The sequence below is a fragment of the Schistocerca nitens genome, chromosome 11 (genome assembly GCF_023898315.1).
Source record: "Schistocerca nitens isolate TAMUIC-IGC-003100 chromosome 11, iqSchNite1.1, whole genome shotgun sequence".
NCBI lineage: Eukaryota > Metazoa > Arthropoda > Insecta > Orthoptera > Acrididae > Schistocerca > Schistocerca nitens.
The window spans coordinates 102,960,124-102,983,700 of NC_064624.1; the positions used below are offsets into that span (position 1 = coordinate 102,960,124).

Below are 23,577 nucleotides of genomic sequence, written 5' to 3' on the forward strand. Positions count from 1 at the left end.
TGTGATCAAAAGTATCCGGACACTCCCAAAAACATACGTTTTTCATATTAGGTGTATTGTTGTGCTACCTACTGCCAGGTACTCCATATCAGCGACCTGTCATCAGACATCGTGAGAGAGCAGAATGGGGCCCTCCGGGGAAGTCACGAACGTGGTCAGGTGGTTGGGTGTCAGTTGTTGTCATATGCCTGTACGGGAGATTTCCACATTCCTCTGAGGTCATCAGTCCCCTAGACTTAGAACTACTTAAACCTAACTAACCTAAGGACATCACAACGATTCGTGCCCGAGGCAGGATTCGAACCTGCGACCGTAGCAGCAGCGCGCCTCCGGACTGAAGTGCCTATAACCGCTCGGCCACAGCGGCCGGCCTCCTCTGTTAACTGACAGTAGCCGCCAACAGTTGAAGAGGGTCGTAATGTGTAATAGGCAGACATCTATCCAGACCATGGCACAGGAATTCCAAACTGCATCAGAATCCACTGCAGGTACTATGACAGTTGGGCGGGAGGTGAGAGAACTTGGATTTGATCGTCGAGCTGCTGCCCATAAGCCACACACCACGCTGGTAAATGCCAAACGACGCCTCCCTGGCTATAAGGAGCGTAAACACTGGATGATTGAACAGTGGAAAAATGGAGTGACGAATCACGGTACACAATGTGGCGATGCGATGGCAGGGTGTGCATATGGCGAATTCCTGGTGAACGTCATCTGCCAGCGTGTGTAGTGCCGACAGTAAAATTCGGAGGCGGTGGTGTTATGGTGTGGTCATGTTTTTCGTGGAGGGGACTTACACCCCTTGTTGTTTTGCGTGGTATTATCACAGCACAGGCCTACATTGATGTTTTAAGCGTCTTCTTGCTTCCCACTGTTGAAGAGCAGTTTGGGGGTGGCTATTGCATCTTTCTACACGATCGAGCATCTGTTCATAATGCACGGCCTGTCGCGGAGTGGTTACATGACAATAACATCCCTGTAATGGACTGGCCTGTACAGTCCTGACCTGAATCGAATAGAACACCTTTGGGATGTTTTGGAACGGCGACTTCGTGCCAGGCCGCACCTACAGACATCGATACCTCTCCTCAGTGCAGCACTCCGTAAAGAATGGGCTGCCATTCCCCAAGAAACCTTCCAGCACCTGATTGAACGTATGCGTGCGAGAGTGGAAGTTGTCATTGACAATTCCTGAATTACCGATACAGGGGGCAAAGGTCGGTCATTTTCAACGAGGTGTGCGGATACGTTAGATCACATAGTGTATACATTGAAATTTTTGGGAAAGATATCGATATTTTATCAAGAGACCTGGTCAAAAGTGACATTTTTGGAGAAAAAAGATTATCCCTTGTTTTACCCATAAGTAAATTCGTTAATAATGTAAAACACTGCACTAAATTCGTGAGTATAGTCTGAGATGTTGTCAGATACGCTAACGTAGCGTCAGTGGCAAGTGACGACTTTTGGAAAGGTCGGGAAGTGACGAGAAGAAGAAAAAAAAAAAAAAGAATGAAAAACGATGTTCGCACACGATGGAATTTGTGCTTCTATATGTCAGAACGATTCCTGGAGCTAGTATTCGTTGGTTTAACTAAACTTCATCCCCCTCCCTTCCCCCAATGGTTTCTAGCCGCTAGTCAGACTGCTAAATTAAATGGCGAAATTGCTACGACCATTTGAAAAATTAACAAAAGAAACTGTAGTGCGCACTTACACTACGGTACTACAGTAAGAAAAATGATCCTGTTAGTTGTGTTTGAGACACAGTCGAAAATAAGAAACCTATAAAGAAATTTAAAAACTATGCAAATAAGCAATAGGCAACAATGTTAGACTACTTAGAATAGTCCGACTTTCTCGCAATTTCAAAAGCTTTCCAACCAAGATTCAGGTTCATGTATTCCTGTGCTTCAAAGATGCTGTCGCTGAATCAGTGTTAATCACTTGCTTAAATAAAAATGTACGGGAATTTAATGTACTTGCAATCAAGAACGACATATCCGATGAGTGCTGTAAAGAAGGTTCAGTCTGATATCTGGAAATACCACAAGCAGCTGGCACACAGACGTGACAAATGTGATCAACATCTGCAGACAATATCAGTGATAATAAGGTTCAGATGTACCTGTCGTCTCCTCTTTCAACAATAAAAAGAGACCATATTGAAATCCGGGAGAGCATGAAGTCAATTTTCCCAAAGTCTTCCAGAAGTGTATCTTTCCACTGTCGCCACATCTGTGCCATGACACCGCTTGTTCCGGAGACTTTGGCGACCGCCGGGCAGCAAAAAACAGATTTCTAGGGGCTAGATTATCAAAGTTCCTTTTCCTAAATTCTGTAATAAAATTCTTAAATTCAAATAAACAGAAAGGATAAAAAATTTATTTTCGTTACAAGATCCATTTTATTTAATTTTACAATTTGACTTACACGAAGATAGCAGTCCCAGATCTAGTATGGGGATGGTGAGGGAGGGGTGCAGTGGGGGAGGGAGGGGGGCAAACCGGGGTATCTGCAATGTCAAGGGGCGCCAAATTCATATTCTTGAAGAAAAAAACCTTGTTTCACGAAGCGCATAGCATCCAGGGCGCTTAATCTACCGATTGTTCATATGATTTTGAAATGCATCCATGTTCGTTTTAGAACATTTTGAACACATTCCAAGCTGATTTCTGAACGAATCATAAGTTGATTTTTGAATATGGCATAGTGAACGTGCTGTCTCTGCCAGGCGAATTCCCGTCTCATCTACAAATAAAAAACTTTCCCGCAGACAACAGCGGATAGCGCTATACGAATTGAGCTGAAGAATCCCGGAACTGTTTAATGCCAATCGTTGTTTGTTTATGTGTTTGATTGGGTGTGCGAATGATATGCATTGTTATAATTACGAGGGTAATCCCAAAAGTCGTCCTCAGCTCGTGGTCGTGCGGTAGCGTTCTCGTTTCCCACGCCCGGGTTCCCGGGTTCGATTCCCGGCGGGTACAGGGATTTTCTCTGCCTCGTGATGACTGGGTGTTGTGTGATGTCCTTAGGTTAGTTAGGTTTAAGTAGTTCTAAGTTCTAGGGGACTAATGACCATAGATGTTAAGTCCCATAGTGCTCAGAGCCATTTGAACCAATCCCAAAAGTAAGGTCACCTATTTTTTTGTAAGTACAGAACTATATCTGTGTGGCAGTTGGTCACACTGTTTAAAGATTGCTTCACGCGCTGTGTGTAAAAATGCGCACGCCGCACTCAGGCGCAGTGTTGCCAATTAAGCGACTTTGTCGCTAGAAATGGCGACTTTTGCCTTCGTCTTAGCGACAAAAAAAAACTTTTTAGCGACAAAAATTATTTAGCGACTTATCTGGCGACTTTTGGAGTACTGACGACTTTTGAAGTACAAATCAAAACTATTTTGGGCCAGTATTTTCATTAACAAAACTAAGATTTTAACTATAGAATGGGTACTACACTGACTTTGTTCTAGATTTACTAAGTTAAATTAAGGATTTACTAAGTTAAATTAAGTTCTTAGCAGATCATGTAGCACTGTTCAGCATTTAGTAAACCTGAATGTGGGAATTGCCTACAGAGTAAGAAAACCTTGACTATAGAACTATTATTCATTACCCACTAGCCTGTTATCGTCGATAGCGTATCGACCTATAATTCTTCAACTTTTGAACTCCCTTTATTTTTGGAATTGACAAAAAACATACGTAATATTATGTATAATAAAATACATTTCTGTCCAGCAACCCCTAATTTTTCGAAATGTTAACTCGCAGTCAAATTATTACCACATGCACAGTGGTAACGCAAGAACAATTCGGTGGGGGTATCTCAGACATTATTACATTTTAAACAATGAACAATAGGAGGGATAGCGAGTTACCGAGTGAGTAGATTGTTTCATGACCTCTAGTTCGCCTGAGTCTTAATGTATTTTCAGTGATTATAAATTGGCGAAACTTATGCTGTGGTGGCTTACATAATGGATTTGCCGCAGAAGAAGAAGCAGTACGCTCAAAAATATCGGGATGCGTGGGAAGCAGAACCTGAATTCAATGGCTGGCTGAAACCAATCGTTGGAGACTTATCCAAGACAAGATGTCAAGTATGTGCAACAGAATTTTATGCTCAAATGTGTGATATTAAAAAGCATTCGAAAACTATTAAGCATAAACAAAAAATTGATTTAAAAAAACACGAAGTACCTTACCTGTGAAAATTGTTCCTAAAACTACAGTTAGAATAGCAAGCAGAGCGGAAGGCGCCCTTTCATTATTTATTGCTGAACATTGTTCTATTTTAGCTGTACATCATTTAGGAATACTGTGCAAGAAGGTGTTTTCCGGTGATAAGGGCGCTAAAAACATGCTATTAAATCGTACAAAGTGCACTAACATTTAAACTGATGTTTTGGCTCCATATTTTACACAATCATTGGTTGAAGATATAGGTAACCTAAAATACAGTGTAGTAATAGATGAATCCACAGATGTATCAATATCTAAAATGCTAGGTATCGTTATACAGTACTAAACTGTAAACAACCAAACCATTAGATAAGCATTTCTCAAACTAGCTGTAACAGAAACCGCAGATGCAAGAAATCTGGCTGCTGTTCTTGTGAATTCTTTGAAAGATCTCAAACTTCCAGTCGATAATATGGTAGGAATTGGCACAGATAATGCTTCTGCAATGCTTGGAATAAACAATGGGCTTTTCGAACAACTCAAGAGAAAATATGGTTTGAAGCATTTGGTATTGATCCGTTGCATTTGTCACTCTCTTCAGCTTGCAGTTTCGCACGTCTCAGTGAATACCATACCTAGAAACATAGAGTTTCTTGTACGGGAAACCTACAATTGGTTCCCCATTTCACCCAAAAGACAAGAGGAATATAAAAAGGTTTATGAGACAATAAACTGTGGAAATTAGCCACTAAACATTTTGAAGGTCTGTGCAACACGTTGGCTTTCAATTGAAGCAGCAATACGAAGAATTCTGGAGCAGTGGGAAGAACTAAAACTATATTTTTCACTTGCCATGTTTCAAGACAATTGTTACACTGCCAATCTTTTGTACAAGATGTATTGTGACGACTCAAGTCATCTTTAGATGTTTTACCTTAAACTTGCTTGAAAAGACGTACAAATAGCAATAAAAGCTTTTGAAGGAGAAGACAATGATCCCACTAAATTACTAGATACACTTATATTTCTCATGCAGTCACTCGGACAAAACATAGTTTTTCCAACTGTTGATTTGTTGACAACACCGGTTCCAAGCGAATGTATGTACGCAAATCCGAACCTTGGCTTTATGTTTGAACAGAAATTGTCTGAGTCAAGTTTGTCTGAAGAAAATAAAGTTTATTTGAAGAAGAGATGCATTCAGCTTAGTACGAAACTCATAAAAGAAATTCAACAAAGACTGCCAAGTAACGTTACGATCCTGACAAAAATGTCAATGCTGAATGTTGAAGAAACACTAAAAGTGAATAAAAATAATGTTGTAGCGGATGTAGCCAAAGAATGGGTTTTAGTGGCTATTTCATAGACGGTTTGCTGCAAAAATGGCATAATATCAGCTTCATTAGGTGGAATAACGCTACTAACACTGTTCGATTTTGGAGTGAGGTTTTGCAGTATAGAAATGCCGCAGGGGAGAATCCTTTTTTTTTTTTTTTTGATTTCACAGCTAGCAATGACTGTTCTATGCCTATCGCATTCAAGTGCAGAAGTGGAAAGAATATTCAGTTCTATGAACATTATAAAAACTAAACAAAGTAACAGATTATCGATAAAGACAAGCGACGTTCAACCCTCTACATCAACTACAGTTCTGTCAGAGCATGAAACAGAAAAGTTACTCGGTCTTCTGAGTGACGACGACGAATAGCTCACATACCGGTATGTATATACACTCCTGGAAATGGAAAAAAGAACACATTGACACCGGTGTGTCAGACCCACCATACTTGCTCCGGACACTGCGAGAGGGCTGTACAAGCAATGATCACACGCACGGCACAGCGGACACACCAGGAACCGCGGTGTTGGCCGTCGAATGGCGCTAGCTGCGCAGCATTTGTGCACCGCCGCCGTCAGTGTCAGCCAGTTTGCCGTGGCATACGGAGCTCCATCGCAGTCTTTAACACTGGTAGCATGCCGCGACAGCGTGGACGTGAACCGTATGTGCAGTTGACGGACTTTGAGCGAGGGCGTATAGTGGGCATGCGGGAGGCCGGGTGGACGTACCGCCGAATTGCTCAACACGTGGGGCGTGAGGTCTCCACAGTATATCGATGTTGTCGCCAGTGGTCGGCGGAAGGTGCACGTGCCCGTCGACCTGGGACCGGACCGCAGCGACGCACGGATGCACGCCAAGACCGTAGGATCCTACGCAGTGCCGTAGGGGACCGCACCGCCACTTCCCAGCAAATTAGCGACACTGTTGTTCCTGGGGTATCGGCGAGGACCATTCGCAACCGTCTCCATGAAGCTGGGCTACGGTCCCGCACACCGTTAGGCCGTCTTCCGCTCACGCCCCAACATCGTGCAGCCCGCCTCCAGTGGTGTCGCGACAGGCGTGAATGGAGGGACGAATGGAGACGTGTCGTCTTCAGCGATGAGAGTCGCTTCTGCCTTGGTGCCAATGATGGTCGTATGCGTGTTTGGCGCCGTGCAGGTGAGCGCCACAATCAGGACTGCATACGACCGAGGCACACAGGGTCAACACCCGGCATCATGGTGTGGGGAGCGATCTCCTACACTGGCCGTACACCACTGGTGATCGTCGAGGGGACACTGAATAGTGCACGGTACATCCAAACCGTCATCGAACCCATCGTTCTACCATTCCTAGACCGGCAAGGGAACTTGCTGTTCCAACAGGACAATGCACGTCCGCATGTATCCCGTGCCACCCAACGTGCTCTAGAAGGTGTAAGTCAACTACCCTGGCCAGCACGATCTCCGGATCTGTCCCCCATTGAGCATGTTTGGGACTGGATGAAGCGTCGTCTCACGCAGTCTGCACGTCCAGCACGAACGCTGGTCCAACTGAGGCGCCAGGTGGAAATGGCATGGCAAGCCGTTCCACAGGACTACATCCAGCATCTCTACGATCGTCTCCATGGGAGAATAGCAGCCTGCATTGCTGCGAAAGGTGGATATACACTGTACTAGTGCCGACATTGTGCATGCTCTGTTGCCTGTGTCTATGTGCCTGTGGTTCTGTCAGTGTGATCATGTGCTGTATCTGACCCCAGGAATGTGTCAATAAAGTTTCCCCTTCCTGGGACAATGAATTCACGGTGTTCTTATTTCAATTTCCAGGAGTGTATTTTATAATCTAATTTGAGTTCTTGCTTTCTTTTGTTACAAATCTAGTTGTATATTTCTAGTATATTTGACTACTGTGATTGAAACAACAATTTATGTGTTGCATCAATTATGATAACATGTTTAATTAAACGTTAGCGTATTTTATATGTATGTTGTTGCAAGCGATGCGTCATTTAATTAAGACAATATAGCAATTACGTATGAGACAATTTTTATTAATATTTTATTACCACGCCTCCCCCCCCCCCCTCTCCGCTGGTAAAATCAGTTTTAGCGACTTTCTAGCGACTTTTGATATTGAATCTAGCGACTCGGGTTTTTTAGAGTTGGCAACACTGCTCAGGCGCTCAGTCTTGGCTTGGCAGCCGTTGAGAATGGAGCTCCCATTGGATGTTACCGCCAAGTGCGAATTGCGCGCAGGTTTTCGATTTTTGAACGCTTAGGGCACTGCGCCGATTGAAATCCATCGCCAATTGACGGAAGTGTATGGTGAGTCGTGCATGGGTGTCAAAAATGTTCGTAAGTCGTGTAGAGAGTTTGCAGCTGGTCGGACCGAAATTCACGACGAACAAAGGAGCGAGAGACCGTCAATTTCTGAGGAGACAGTGTTGAAGGTTGAGCAAAGCATGCGTGAAGATCGGCGGATCACCCTAGAGGATCTCTGCACGTTGGTTCCTGAGGTTTCCCGAAGCACCGCTCACAGGATGTTAACGGAAACTTTGAACTACCGGAAGGTGTGCGCAAGATGGGTGCCACGCGTGCTGACTGAGGACCACATGCGGCAACGAGTTGATGCTTCCCCGCATTTCTTCACCGCCTTGCAGCCCAACAGGACAACTTTTTGGACTCAATTGTCACGGGTGACGAAACCTGGGTATACCACTTCACACATGAGACCAAGCAACAATCACGACAGTGGCGGCATCCTTCTTCGCCAAAGCCGCGGAAATTCAAACAAACACAGTCTGCCGGTAAAGTCATGACAACCGTTTTTTGGGATCGGAAAGGGGTATTGTTGGTTGACTTTATGCCCACTGGGACCACAATTAACGGTGACAGGTACGGTGAGACTCTGAAAAAACTCAAACGGGCAATTCATAACCGGAGAAGAGGAATGTTGAGCAAGGGCGAACACATTCTCCATGACAACGCTCGCCCACACATCGCTCGGCAAACCGTTGCTCTCCTGCAACAGTTTCAGTGGAACATAATCACCCACCCACCCTATAGTCCTGACTCGGCACCCAGTGACTATCACCTGATCCCTAGGTTAAAAGAACATTTCGCCAGAAAGCGATTCAGCTCCGACGACGAGGTGAAAGAAGAGGTTCATAACTTTCTGAACAGCATGGCGGCGAGCTGGTATGATGTGGACATACAAAAACTGCCACAGCGTCTACAAAAATGCGTCTACAGAAATGGTGATTATGACGAAAAATAGCTGAATGTTCAAGCTGTGAACTGATGTAAACCACTGTAGAAATAAACAGGTCTATGTACTTATAAAAAAATAGGAGACCTTACTTTTGGGATTACCCTCGTATTAGCGAGTGGAAATAAACGACTAACAGGAGTAACAGGTAAGAAAGATTACGTATTATCTGAGGGGTGTACCCAAGAAAGTGAAATATTGACAGAAAATATTTGCCGGATCGCTACACTACTAAGATCCAGTCGTACAGCCTCGGTTAGCAGCTCTTTAATTCCATTCTCGGAATAGCGCGGAAAGCGCGTTGTACCAACACGCAGTAACGCCTAACTGGAGAATAAACGCGGGATAACTAAACCAGTGTTTCTGGTACGGTTAGTGAAGTTCACCAGAAGAAAAGTTTTGACAATGCCAGGAATAGTTGCAGAATTAGTAATGACAAGATTATTTGTTAGAACAAGGAAGCAGAAGAAACGGGGACACCACACAAATTATATGGAAGAATATTACATTTCCAAATTTATATAAAAATTTCGTACTACTACTACTAGGGGCGTTTAAAAAGTCCGTGCAAAGTCCGAGAGATGGCACCGCCGGCGCGTATCGAAGTCATGTTTAGTTAGTAGCACCTTCGGAAAGAACGCACACCAGGTTTCAGCCATACTGGTCTACTTCTTTGTGTCTGGCATTCGCGTGAATCAAGGAAGTCGAGTGACTGTCAAAAAATGGACGAAAAAGAATTTCGTGTGGTGATTAAACATTACTTTATGAAAGGCAAAACGCCTCGGGATACTAAAGAGAAGCTTGATAAACATTACGGTGACTCTGCACCCTCGATTACAACAGTTAATGAGTGGTTTCAAAATTTTCGGAGTGGCCATATGGGTCCAAGTGATGCTGAACATTGTGGACGCTCTGTGGAGGTTACAATTCCAGAAATCATTGATGAAATCCATGATATGGTAGTGGATGACGGAAGAGTTAAAGTGTGTAAGATTGGTAGCGCTGTGGGCATCTCGTATGAACGGGTACATAATATTTTGCATAAACATATGGACATGAGAAAGCAATCTGGAAGATAGGTTATGCGATTGCTCACGCTTGACCAAAAATGGAATCGTGTATAGTGTTGCAAGGATTGAAACTTCCTGGCTGATTAAAACTGTGTGCCGGACCGAGACTCGAACTCGGGACCTTGCCTTTCGCGGGCAAGTGCTCTACCAACTGAGCTACCCAAGCATGACTCACGCCCCCTCCTCACAGTTTTACTTCTGCCAGTACCTCGTCTCCTACCTTCCAAACTTTACAGAAGCTCTCCTGCAGAAGGTCCCGAGTTCGAGTCTCGGTCCGGCACATAGTTTTAATCTGCCAGGAAGTTTCATATCAGCGCAACTCCGCAGCAGAGTGAAAATCTCATTCTGTTGCAAGGATTGTTTGCAGCTGTTCAGGAAGAATGTGCAGGACTTTAAGCGTCGTTTCGTCACTGTGGATGAAACATTGATACATTACTATACTCCTGAGACCGAACAACAATCTAAACAATGGGTTGTCGAGGGAGAACCTGCAACAAAAAAGGCGAAGACCATTCCTTCAGCCGGAAAGGTTATGGCGACTGTCTTTTGGTATTCGCAAGGGACAATCCTCATCGACTATCTGAAAAAGGGTAAAAGTATTACAGGTGCATATTATTCATCGTTATTGGACTGTTTGAATACCGAGCTGCAAGAAAAACGCCGGCGATTGGACCGCAAAAAAATCCTTTTCCATCACGACAATGCACCAGCACACACCTCAGCAGTTGTGGTCGCAAAATTAATGGAAACAGGATTCCAACTCGTTTCACATCCCCCCCCCCCCCCCCCTATTCTCCAGACTTGGTTACCTCGGACGACTATTTGGTCCCCAGTTTGAAGAAATGGCTGGTGGGGCAAAGATTTTATTCAAACGAGGAGGTGATTGCAGTAACTAATAGCTGTTTTGCAGACTTGGACAATTCCTATTATCCGGAAGGGATCAACAAATTAAAACAGCGTTGGACGAAGTGTATAAGTCTAAAAGGAGACTATGTCGAAATACAAAAAAAGGTTTACCCCAAACACGTAAGTAGTTTTCATTTTTGCACGAACTTTTCAAACGCCTCTCGTACTTTTCGATCTGATGCTTGAGAAACTGGATCATATGAACAAAATATAAAACTACTTTCTAACATAAAACTTTTTGCTTGTAGTAGGCGTAATAGATTTTCATGTTGGTACTTGGTGAATTGTATCCTGTCGAGTTATTCACGTACATCAGGTAAATAAAAATGACCATTTGTGCCGAAACAGTCTCGCTTATTTGGCATGTGTTTCACTTGCTGCAGTATTAGAAAGGCCTATTTCGTTTTATCAGTGACAAATCAGACGTTATCAAATCGAGAAACCACACCAGTCTTGGGTATTATCCGTATTAACAGCTATTTCAGTATTAGACAGCGAACGACAATTTGATTTTTCACATAGGAAACCGTTTGACGAAATCTGATGAGGTAATTGATTCTTCCGCAGAAAGGAAAGCACGCTGTGTAAGGCCATAGCAAGGTTAGAGAGAAAATTTCCTGAGACCTAAGGTTATAGACCTGCCCCCATGAACCATGGACCTTGCCGTTGGTGGGGAGGCTTGCGTGCCTCAGCGATACAGATAGCCGTACCGTAGGTACAACCACAACGGAGGGGTATCTGTTGAGAGGCCAGACAAACGTGTGGTTCCTGAAGAGGGGCAGCAGCCTTTTCAGTAGTTGCAAGGGCAACAGTCTGGATGATTGACTGATCTGGCCTTGTAACAAAAACCAAAACGGCCTTGCTGTGCTGGTACTGCGAACGGCTGAAAGCAAGGGGAAACTACGGCCGTAATTTTTCCCGAGGACATGCAGCTTTACTGTATGATTAAATGATGATGGCGTCCTCTTGGGTAAAATATTCCGGAGGTAAAATAGTCCCCCATTCGGATCTCCGGGCGGGGACTACTCAAGAGGATGTCGTTATCAGGAGAAAGAAAACTGGCGTTCTACGGATCGGAGCGTGGAATGTCAGGTCCCTTAATCGGGCAGGTAGGTTAGAAAATTTGAAAAGGGAAATGGATAGGTTAAAGTTAGATATAGTGGGAATTAGTGAAGTTCGGTGGAAGGAGGAACAAGACTTCTGGTCAGGTGACTACAGGGTTATAAACACAAAGTCAAATAGGGGTAATGCAGGAGTAGGTTTAATAATGAATAGGAAAATAGGAACGCGGGTAAGCTACTACAAACAGCTTAGTGAACGCATTATTGTGGCCAAGATAGATACGAAGCCCACACCTACTACAGTAGTACAAGTTTATATGCCAACTAGCTCTGCAGATGACGAAGAAATTGAAGAAATGTATGATGAAATAAAAGAAATTATTCAGATAGTGAAGGGAGACGAAAATTTAATAGTGATGGGTGACTGGAATTCGAGTGTAGGGAAAGGGAGAGAAGGAAACGTAGTAGGTGAATATGGATTGGGGCTAAGAAATGAAAGAGGAAGCCGCCTGGTAGAATTTTGCACAGAGCACAACTTAATCATAGCTAATACTTGGTTTAAGAATCATGATAGAAGGTTGTATACATGGAAGAACCCTGGAGATACTAAAAGGTATCAGATAGATTATATAATGGTAAGACAGAGATTTAGGAACCAGGTTTTAAATTGTAAGACATTTCCAGGGGCAGATGTGGACTCTGACCACAATCTATTGGTTATGACCTGTAGATTAAAACTGAAGAAACTGCAAAAAGGTGGGAATTTAAGGAGATGGGACCTGGATAAACTGAAAGAACCAGAGGTTGTACAGAGTTTCAGGGAGAGCATAAGGGAACAATTGACGGGAATGGGGGAAAGAAATACAGTAGAAGAAGAATGGGTAGCTCTGAGGGATGAAGTAGTGAAGGCAGCAGAGGATCAAGTAGGTAAAAAGACGAGGGCTAGTAGAAATCCTTGGGTAACAGAAGAAATATTGAATTTAATTGATGAAAGGAGAAAATATAAAAATGCAGTAAATGAAGCAGGCAAAAAGGAATACAAACGTCTCAAAAATGAGATCGACAGGAAGTGCAAAATGGCTAAGCAGGGATGGCTAGAGGACAAATGTAAGGATGTAGAGGCTTATCTCACTAGGGGTAAGATAGATACTGCCTACAGGAAAATTAAAGAGACCTTTGGAGATAAGAGAACCACTTGTATGAACATCAAGAGCTCAGATGGAAACCCAGTTCTAAGCAAAGAAGGGAAAGCAGAAAGGTGGAAGGAGTATATAGAGGGTCTATACAAGGGCGATGTACTTGAGGACAATATTATGGAAATGGAAGAGGATGTAGATGAAGATGAAATGGGAGATACGATACTGCGTGAAGAATTTGACAGAGCACTGAAAGACCTGAGTCGAAACAAGGCCCCCGGAGTAGACAACATTCCATTGGAACTACTGACGGCTTTGGGAGAGCCAGCCCTGACGAAACTCTACCATCTGGTAAGCAAGATGTATGAAACAGGCGAAATACCCTCAGACTTCAAGAAGAATATAATAATTCCAATTCCAAAGAAAGCAGGTGTTGACAGATGTGAGAATTACCGGACAATCAGTTTAATAAGCCACAGCTGCAAAATACTAACACGAATTCTTTACAGACGAATGGAAAAAGTAGTAGAAGCCGACCTCGGGGAAGATCAGTTTGGATTCCGTAGAAATACTGGAACACGTGAGGCAATACTGACCTTACGACTTATCTTAGAAGAAAGATTAAGGAAAGGCAAACCTACGTTTCTAGCATTTGTAGACTTAGAGAAAGCTTTTGACAATGTTGACTGGAATACTCTCTTTCAAATTCTAAAGGTGGCAGGGGTAAAATACAGGGAGCGAAAGGCTATTTACAATTTGTACAGAAACCAGATGGCAGTTATAAGAGTCGAGGGGCATGAAAGGGAAGCAGTGGTTGGGAAGGGAGTAAGACAGGGTTGTAGCCTCTCCCCGATGTTATTCAATCTGTATATTGAGCAAGCAGTAAAGGAAACAAAAGAAAAATTTGGAGTAGGTATTAAAATCCATGGAGAAGAAATAAAAACTTTGAGGTTCGCCGATGACATTGTAATTCTGTCAGAGACAGCAAAGGACTTGGAAGAGCAGTTGAACGGAATGGACAGTGTCTTGAAAGGAGGGTATAAGATGAACATCAACAAAAGCAAAACGAGGATAATGGAATGTAGTCGAATTAAGTCGGGTGATGTTGAAGGTATTAGATTAGGAAATGAGACACTTGAAGTAGTAGAGGAGTTTTGCTATTTGGGGAGCAAAATAACTGATGATGGTCGAAGTAGAGAGGATATAAAATGTAGACTGGCAATGGCAAGGAAAGCGTTTCTGAAGAAGAGAAATTTGTTAACATCGAGTATAGATTTAAGTGTCAGGAAGTCTTTTCTGAAAGTATTTGTATGGAGTGTAGCCATGTATGGAAGTGAAACATGGACGATAAATAGTTTGGACAAGAAGAGAATAGAAGCTTTCGAAATGTGGTGCTACAGAAGAATGCTGAAGATTAGATGGGTAGATCACATAACTAATGAGGAGGTACTGAATAGGATTGGGGAGAAGAGGAGTTTGTGGCACAACTTGACCAGAAGAAGGGATCGGTTGGTAGGACATGTTCTGAGGCATCAAGGGATCACCAATTTAGTATTGGAGGGCAGCGTGGAGGGTAAAAATCGTAGGGGGAGACCAAGAGATGCATACACTAAGCAGATTCAGAAGGATGTAGGTTGCAGTAGGTACTGGGAGATGAAGAAGCTTGCACAGGATAGAGTAGCATGGAGAGCTGCATCAAACCAGTCTCAGGACTGAAGACCACAACAACAACAAGGTTATAGAAATCTGTACTATCTTGCTTGTCTCTTTTCTTTAGTAGTTTTATGTTTGCCATACTTAATTTTATGTCGCACAAAACAGAAAGTTATTGTCTAATAGGCAATAAAGAGTGCAAATTTTCTGAAGAATTCTTACTCTCCCGGTCACATACAATCCCACCCAGTATTAACTGTGAGGGTTAAAAAAAAAAAAAAAGGAAAATGGAGGGCTTAGGATGTCAAACCGACCGAGTGGAAGCAGGAGAGGCACCACAGGACGTTTTAATTTCCACTGTCCTCAATATATGGGTTTGATGATTTGCATTTCAAAACATACACGTTTGAATTCCGCAGAGCGAAATACAGTGACGTGCGATAGAAGAATGCTGTGTAAATAAGTGTGGCATTGCACTTGGCACACTTAAGACCAAGTAACACGTCTTACATTTCCTCGAAATTATATATTTCACATATCAGAATCTTCAGGAACATGTGCGCTACAAAATGAACATATTTTTTTAAAAAACTTTTTTGTTTTAATTTTTATGTTCTATCTCAAACATTCGAGGGCGACGGTAGGGGGGGGGGGGCATCAAGTTTTTGCGCCGGTATGGGAATATCGTAGATCCGGCACTGTAACACAGTATCATCTCATCGGTATCATTGCGCTTAAAGTAACTTAACATCAAGAATGGTAGGTGTATACAGGGTGGTCCATTGATAGTGACCGGGCCAAATATCTGACGAAACAAGCGTCAGACGAAAAAACTACAAAGGACGAAACTCATCGACCTTTTCCGTAACTGGTAAACGGTCCATTTTAACACGGGTAATGTATCACGAAGCAAATACCGTCCACACTGGCGGAATGTTACGTGATACCACGTACTTATACGTTTGTAACAATTACAGCGCCATCTGTCACAAAGCGAAGAAAGTGGTCCAACTAAAACGTTCATATTTCTTTACGTACTACACGAATATGTAATAAAAAATGGGGGTTCCTATTTTAAAAAAAAACGCAGTTGATATCCGTTTGACCTATGGCAGCGCAATGTAGTGGGCCAACCATAGCGCCATCTGGTTTCCACCTTCAAGATAGACAAGTTTCGTTGTTTGTAGTTTTTCGTTTGACACTTATTTCGTGAGATATTTGGCACGGTCACGATCAATGGGCCACCCTGTATATGGGTAGATATGTGAAGTAGTTCCTTTGTCTTCTACAATGTCTCTGATCACACAACTTGTCTTTTATTATGCTACTTAAAAATAAAATTATTTCAGCCTGCTTTTTCTAATATTTATAAAACATATAGAAACATCGTAAGCCGGCTGGTGTGGCCGAGCGGTTCTAGGCGCTACAGCCTGGAACCGCGCGACCGCTACTGTCGCAGGTTCGAACGCTGCCTCGGGCATGGATGTGTGTGATGTCCTTAGGTTAGGTTAGGTTTAAGTAGTTCTAAGTTCTAGGGGACTGTTGACCTCAGATTTTAAGTCCCATAGTGCTCAGAGGCATTTGAACCATTTTGAAACATCGTAAAAACATAGAGGTATGGTTTTCAATAGCGATGCTTTCTTTTTAACCCTCTAACGGTAAGGGTGGGGTTGGATACGATGCCAGCGAGTCTAACTCCCCACTCCCTTTTGTGAGAGCGCTGTGGTTCCAGCTACCCCACCAGTCAGTCGTCCCGAGAACGCCGAGGAGGCCACGTCAGTCTGGTGAGTGACCTGCAGCTACCCTCTCTATCCGAAACCTACATTACTTTCTAGGCGCTCAGTCCGGAACCGCGGGACTGCTATGGTCGCTGGTTCGAATCCTGCCTCGGGCATGTATGTGTGTGATGTCCTTGGGTTAGTCAGGTTTAAGTAGTTCTAAGTTCTAGGGGACTGATGACCACAGATGTTAAGTCCCATGGTGCTCAGAGCCATTTCAACCATTTTTGCACCTACATTACCTGCGCTCGGGTTGGATCCGACCCCACCTTACTGTTTATGTCACACTTATTAGTTTCTTTTGTGGGGAGGATTCAACCCCATATTGATGTTTATATTACATCTAAGTTTTGTTTTCTCTACTAGTTGTTGTTGTTGTGGTCTTCAGTCCTGAGACTGGTTTGATGCAGCTCTCCATGCTACTCTATCCTGTGCAAGCTTCTTCATCTCCCAGTACCTACTGCAACCTACATCCTTCTGAATCTGCTTAGTGTATTCATCTCTTGGTCTCCCTCTACGATTTTTACCCTCCACGCTGCCCTCCAATGCTAAATTTGTGATCCCTTGATGCCTCAAAACATGTCCTACCAACCGATCCCTTCTTCTAGTCAAGTTGTGCCACAAACTCCTCTTCTCCCCAATCCTATTCAATACCTCCTCATTAGTTACGTGATCTACCCACCTTATCTTCAGCATTCTTCTGTAGCACCACATTTCGAGAGCTTCTATTCTCTCCTTGTCCAAATTATTTATCGTCCATGTTTCACTTCCATACATGGCTACACTCCATACAAATACTTTCAGAAACGACTTCCTGACACTTAAATCTATACTCGATGTTAACAAATTTCTCTTCTTCAGAAACGATTTCCTTGCCATTGCCAGTCTACATTTTATATCCTCTCTACTTCGACCATCATCAGTTATTTTACTCCCTAAATAGCAAAACTCCTTTACTACTTTAAGTGTCTCATTTCCTAATCTAATCCCCTCAGCATCACCCGATTTAATTCGACTACATTCCATTATCCTCGTTTTGCTTTTGTTGATGTTCATCTTATATCCTCCTTTCAAGACACTGTCCATTCCGTTCAACTGCCCTCCAAGTCCTTTGCTGTCTCTGACAGAATTACAATGTCATCGGCGAACCTCAAAGTTTTTACTTCTTCTCCATGAATTTTGATACCTACTCCGAATTTTTCTTTTGTTTCCTTTACTGCTTGCTCAATATACAGATTGAATAACATCGGGGAGAGGCTACAACCCTGTCTCACTCCTTTCCCAACCACTGCTTCTCTTTCATGCCCCTCGACTCTTATAACTGCCATCTGGTTTCTGTACAAATTGTAAATAGCCTTTCGCTCCTTGTATTTTACCCCTGCCACCTTCAGAATTTGAAAGAGAGTATTCCAGTTAACGTTGTCAAAAGCTTTCTCTAAGTCTACAAATGCTAGAAACGTAGGTTTGCCTTTTCTTAATCTTTCTTCTAAGATAAGTCGTAAGGTTACTATTGCCTCACGTGTTCCAACATTTCTACGGAATCCAAACTGATCTTCCCCGAGGTCCGCTTCTACCAGTTTTTCCATTCGTCTGTAAAGAATTCGCGTTAGTATTTTGCAGCTTCTAGTATCTTACTAAAATGGCGCATCAGCTCCTTAGAACTCCTGAGGAGATATACAACGAGTTTCTCCGACAGGAGGCTGAGTCAGAGGATGACGACAATATCGATGCAGAAAACTGTTCAGAAACCACCTATTACATTATGTGTACAAAGACGTTTATTATTGAGAAGTTTATATTTCGAAACTGCTGACACACTAATTATTTTCTACAAGTAGTAAGAGATGTTCCTCATTTAGTTCCTATCTGTAGAATTTCTAAAGCACTCAAGTTTCTGGTTGATGACCGAATCTATTGATTTTTACTATGTTTTCAATAATATTATAGAGAATATTTCTATTAAGGTATTTTTTTGTAATCAGATTCCTATTTTTTCCAAAGTACTTTATATTCTTATTTATTGACTATAAAAATAAAAAAAACTTGTTATAACAAACATTATATGTGTTTAATTGATAATAAAACTTTTTCCCATTATTCAGTTTTTATTTCTCCCCGAAAAATCGATATTTGGGGGGGGGGGGTCTGATCCAACCCCACCTTACCGTTTACGTCAGGAAACTTCACCTTACCGTTAGAGTAGATTAGATTAGATTAGATTAGATTAATACTAGTTCCATGGATCATGAATACGATATTTCGTAATGATGTGGAACGAGTCGAATTTTCCAATACATGACATAATTAGGTTAATTTAACAACATACTTAAGTTAATATAACAACTTTATTTTTTTGTGTTTTTTGTTTTTCTTTATTTTTTTATTTTTATTTTTTTAATATTTTTTTCTTTTTTTTTCTTAATTTATATCTAAAAATTCCTCTATGGAGTAGAAGGAGTTGTCATTCAGAAATTCTTTTAATTTCTTCTTAAATACTTGTTGGTTATCTGTCAGACTTTTGATACTATTTGGTAAGTGACCAAAGACTTTAGTGCCAGTATAATTCACCCCTTTCTGTGCCAAAGTTAGATTTAATCTTGAATAGTGAAGATCATCCTTTCTCCTAGTATTGTAGTTATGCACACTGCTATTACTTTTGAATTGGGTTTGGTTGTTAATAACAAATTTCATAAGAGAGTATATATACTGAGAAGCTACTGTGAATATCCCTAGATCCTTAAATAAATGTCTGCAGGATGATCTTGGGTGGACTCCAGCTATTATTCTGATTACACGCTTTTGTGCAATAAATACTTTATTCCTCAGTGATGAATTACCCCAAAATATGATGCCATATGAAAGCAATGAGTGAAAATAGGCGTAGTAAGCTAATTTACTAAGATGTTTATCACCAAAATTTGCAATGACCCTTATTGCATAAGTAGCTGAACTCAAACGTTTCAGCAGATCATCAATGTGTTTCTTCCAATTTAATCTCTCATCAATGGACACACCTAAAAATTTGGAATATTCTACCTTAGCTATATGCTTCTGATTAAGGTCTATATTTATTAATGGCGTCATACCATTCACTGTACGGAACTGTATGTACTGTGTCTTATCAAAATTCAGTGAGAGTCCGTTTACAAGGAACCACTTAGTAATTTTCTGAAAGACAGTATTGACAATTTCATCAGTTAATTCTTGTTTGTCAGGTGTGATTACTATACTTGTATCATCAGCAAAGAGAACTAACTTTGCCTCTTCATGAATATAGAATGGCAAGTCATTAATATATAATAAGAACAACAAAGGACCCAAGACTGACCCTTGTGGAACCCCATTCTTGATAGTTCCCCAGTTTGAGGAATGTGCTGATCTTTGCATGTTACGAGAACTACTTATTTCAACTTTCTGCACTCTTCCAGTTAGGTACGAATTAAACCATTTGTGCACTGTCCCACTCATGCCACAATACTTGAGCTTGTCTAGCAGAATTTCATGATTTACACAATCAAAAGCCTTTGAGAGATCACAAAAAATCCCAATGGGTGGTGTTCGGTTATTCAGATCATTCAAAATTTTACTGGTGAAAGCATATATGGCATTTTCTGTTGAAAAACCTTTCTGAAAACCAAACTGACATTTTGTTAGTACTTCATTTTTACAGATATGTGAAGCTACTCTTGAATACATTACTTTCTCAAAAATTTTGGATAAAGCTGTTAGAAGGGAGATTGGACGGTAATTGTTGACATCAGATCTATCCCCCTTTTTATGCAAAGGTATAACAATAGCATATTTCAGTCTATCAGGGAAAATGCCCTGTTCCAGAGAGCTATTACACAGGTGGCTGAGAATCTTACTTATCTGTTGAGAACAAGCTTTTAGTATTTTGCTGGAAATGCCATCAATTCCATGTGAGTTTTTGCTTTTAAGTTAACATCGATGCTTTTCTGTGTCAACATCGATGTCCCTATAGCGCTGTTGCCACCCTATATAGAACGCGTGTGTGCTCGTTGCAGAAAGTGTAAGATGAGTGAGCTGACAACGCAGCTGTATGTGACGTCAGACGTAACGCCGTTGTCTCGGCCGGCAGCTATCGTAGTTGATGTCTAGCCAGGCTCCTCTGCAGCGCCAGTTGCTAGCGAGAGGCGCAGCTGTGAGGTGGAACCATGTGTGCGGCGCCAGGTCAGCACAAGGCGAGAGGTGAGTGCGCTGCAACATAACAGTTATTTGTGGGGCCGTTTCTCCCTGTCTGTCGGTGCCTCCTACTGCTATTCTTTCATGTCTTGTTTGTTTCTATCTTGGGTTGGCAGCTACTTTGCACGGTGGATATTTGTTTCGTAGGTAAAAAAACGTCTACTCTTGCTGCCATGTGTTTTTATATTTCCCAGACGCGTTTCGCCATTTACTTAAAGGCTGCTTCAGTGGGATCTAGAATGATACAGTTTCGTTTTGATATGTCATATAAACATTGTCATTATAAAACAATTCGTCTCGTTTTTTGTGTAAATAAGTGTACTTACAGTTCTTCACGTTTTTCGTTGGAATCTGTTTCCTTTCGTCTGGTCACATGCTGGAGGCCCCACTATAACTTCACTTACGCAGCGTAAGCACGTTTATAGTCAACTTTCACCATGTGACCAGAGGAGAGAAACGCAGATGCCAACCAAAAAACGCGAAGAACTCTAAGTAACCATACATATGTTTTTGGATGGGGTCCGCCTTTAGTAAAACATAATTTTGTTTCTTGTCCTAAACATGATTACCTGCAGGTGCAGCATCATCAGTGTTTTTTTTTATTTTATGGCTGTTAAACATAAGAAATGTTCTTTACTGTTTATATTCATGAAAATATTAGTTTTTAAATCGTAATTACAGGTTTTTGAAGAGCATATAAAATTATGTATTCATACCTTCTTACCACATGGTACCCTCAAAAATTTGTAATTACGATTTAAAAACTAATATTTACATGTACATAAACAGTAAAAAACATTCCTTGCGTTTAACACCATAAAATAAGACACTGATGCTGCAACTGCAGTGGAAAAATGTTTGGGACAAAAAACAAAATTGTGTTTTGCTAAAGGCGGACCCCCATCCAAAAACATATGTATCGTTAAAGCAAACACAGACAAAAGAGCTTTAACTTCAAGATGATTATCTAAGTAACCACTTATTCACGTAAAAAACGAGACGTGAACTGTTTTACACTCTACAAATATCTCACATCAAAACAAAACTATTACTGGAAATCCAACTGATGATACCTTAAAGTTAAAAGCGAAATGCGCCTGTGAGAAATGAAATACATTGCAACAAGAAAAGTTTTTTTTTTTTTTTTTTTTTGCTTCATGAAACAAATATTTCTGTGCTTGCAACGGATGATGGCCACACAAACGAACTTGTTATTAAAGTGGATTTTGTACTATCGTCATTTGGACTTGTAGCTTATTACAGGAGTATGGCTTTATACTTAACTGCCGTTGCAGCTATTGCATAAAGTTGCATGGCTGCTTGTTTACACAGATACAAAATTCCGCCTACCCTGACGAGTTTACACACGTCATGTGTTTTTTGAAAATACAGTGATATCTGTATGTGGACAAGTGTACAATGTTTGCTTACAATATAAGGGTGGTATTTGTTGATTTATGGTAGTGGTTTTAACTTAAGACATACAAGCCACACCTCACGAAAGATTTTAACTTACGATCTAATGGTGGACGTGTTTATTTTGTGCAAGTTGATTAATCTGTCATATAACCAGAGCCTCCTGAAGGTTATGCCTTACATCCCAAAGGTGGAGTATTATTCATCTGTTTGCGGACTAGTGCGCACAGGTCGCATGTTCTAAGAGAAACGTAGTGATTTTATGTTTACAGACAAGTCTGCAATGTTTTCTTACAAACAAAGGGTGGAATGTATTCATTTTACGATGCTTACTTACAAAATAAGTGTGCAATTTATTCATTTATGGTAGTGGTCTTAACCTAAGACGAATTGTCCAGACCTGGGGAAGGTCGCAAACTAACGTAGACCTCAGGCTTAACTACAGATCATTCTCAGCAGCACTAAGATTTCAGAAGGGGCGGGGGGGGGGGGGGGGCAATATCGCAGTCTAGCCAAACGTAAACATACTCTATCTTCTTTGCGTTTCATAATCAACTACTAAATAACATCAAAAGCTAACTGCAAGATAAAAATCTAGAGGTAATGTGTTTACCCCCCCCCCCTCCCCCCGTCGCGTATATTTGATGCATACTTAATGTTTTTCGTATTTCCATTTCAAAACTTCAAATGCTTAATGTTCTGTCTGCTCAAACCGTGGCATTTTTGACTTCCCGTAACGAAACAGTGATGTTTCAATGACGTCATGCATCTTGTGCTGTGATTGGCTGACATGAGCAACCCGAGCAACAGCCATGGAAATTTACACGCCGCTTTTGTCGTATTTATACTTCTGTGTTGCTAAAATACGCATTTTAAGTGATATAGCGCACACAACCATTCAGCTGCATTGTGCATTGCACTGTTAAAACTGCGTGTATCTCCTTGCCTGGATTTGCAGATCTGTTCTTGATTCTTGTTTACATTGGCTCTGGGCTCACTAGGTTCCATCACCTTCATCTTAACCGCATGTTCCAAAAGTTCGTGTGATAAACTGCACGCTGCATTCACATTGTATTGTTTTGCAGCCTGTGGTATCCTGCTGTTATTCGCAAGAACGTAACTCACTCAACCCATGCGTAAGTCATTTTACTAAGGTTTGAAGCTCGTTTTGATCTTCTTCCATGTTAGCGAATTAAAAGTGGGTTGTTTTGAAAATCAGCCTTATGCAACACGATTGTGATATACTACACTCACAAAAGGAACTTGCTAATCAGGCACGTTACCTGCATTCGGAAAGCAAGGAAACTAAAGTAACGGGACATAATTCGCTGCCCGCATTTCGTGGTCGTGCGGTAGCGTTCTCGCTTCCCACGCCCGGGTTCCCGGGTTCGATTCCCGGCGGGGTCAGGGATTTTCTCTGCTTCGTGATGGCTGGGTGTTGTGTGATGTCCTTAGGTTAGTTAGGTTTAAGTAGTTCTAAGTTCTAGGGGACTGATGACCATAGATGTTAAGTCCCATAGTGCTCAGAGCCATTTGAACCATAATTCGCTCACGGAATGTATTCTCGTCGTTTTTGCT

General features: G+C 41.8%; 1 protein-coding gene across 2 annotated transcripts in view; it reads left to right on the top strand.

Annotated features, from left to right (window-relative positions):
- Window positions 1–20,459: 20,459 nt before the first annotated feature.
- LOC126213054 (speckle-type POZ protein-like) overlaps window positions 20,460–23,577 on the top strand; it is a 121,680-nt gene continuing 118,562 nt past the window's right edge. For both annotated transcript variants that reach the window (XM_049940625.1, XM_049940626.1), the window contains exon 1: window positions 20,460–20,589. In XM_049940625.1, the coding sequence (XP_049796582.1) occupies window positions 20,556–20,589 (34 nt within the window). In that variant the 5' untranslated portion in view covers window positions 20,460–20,555. The remainder of the gene's footprint in view (window positions 20,590–23,577) is intronic.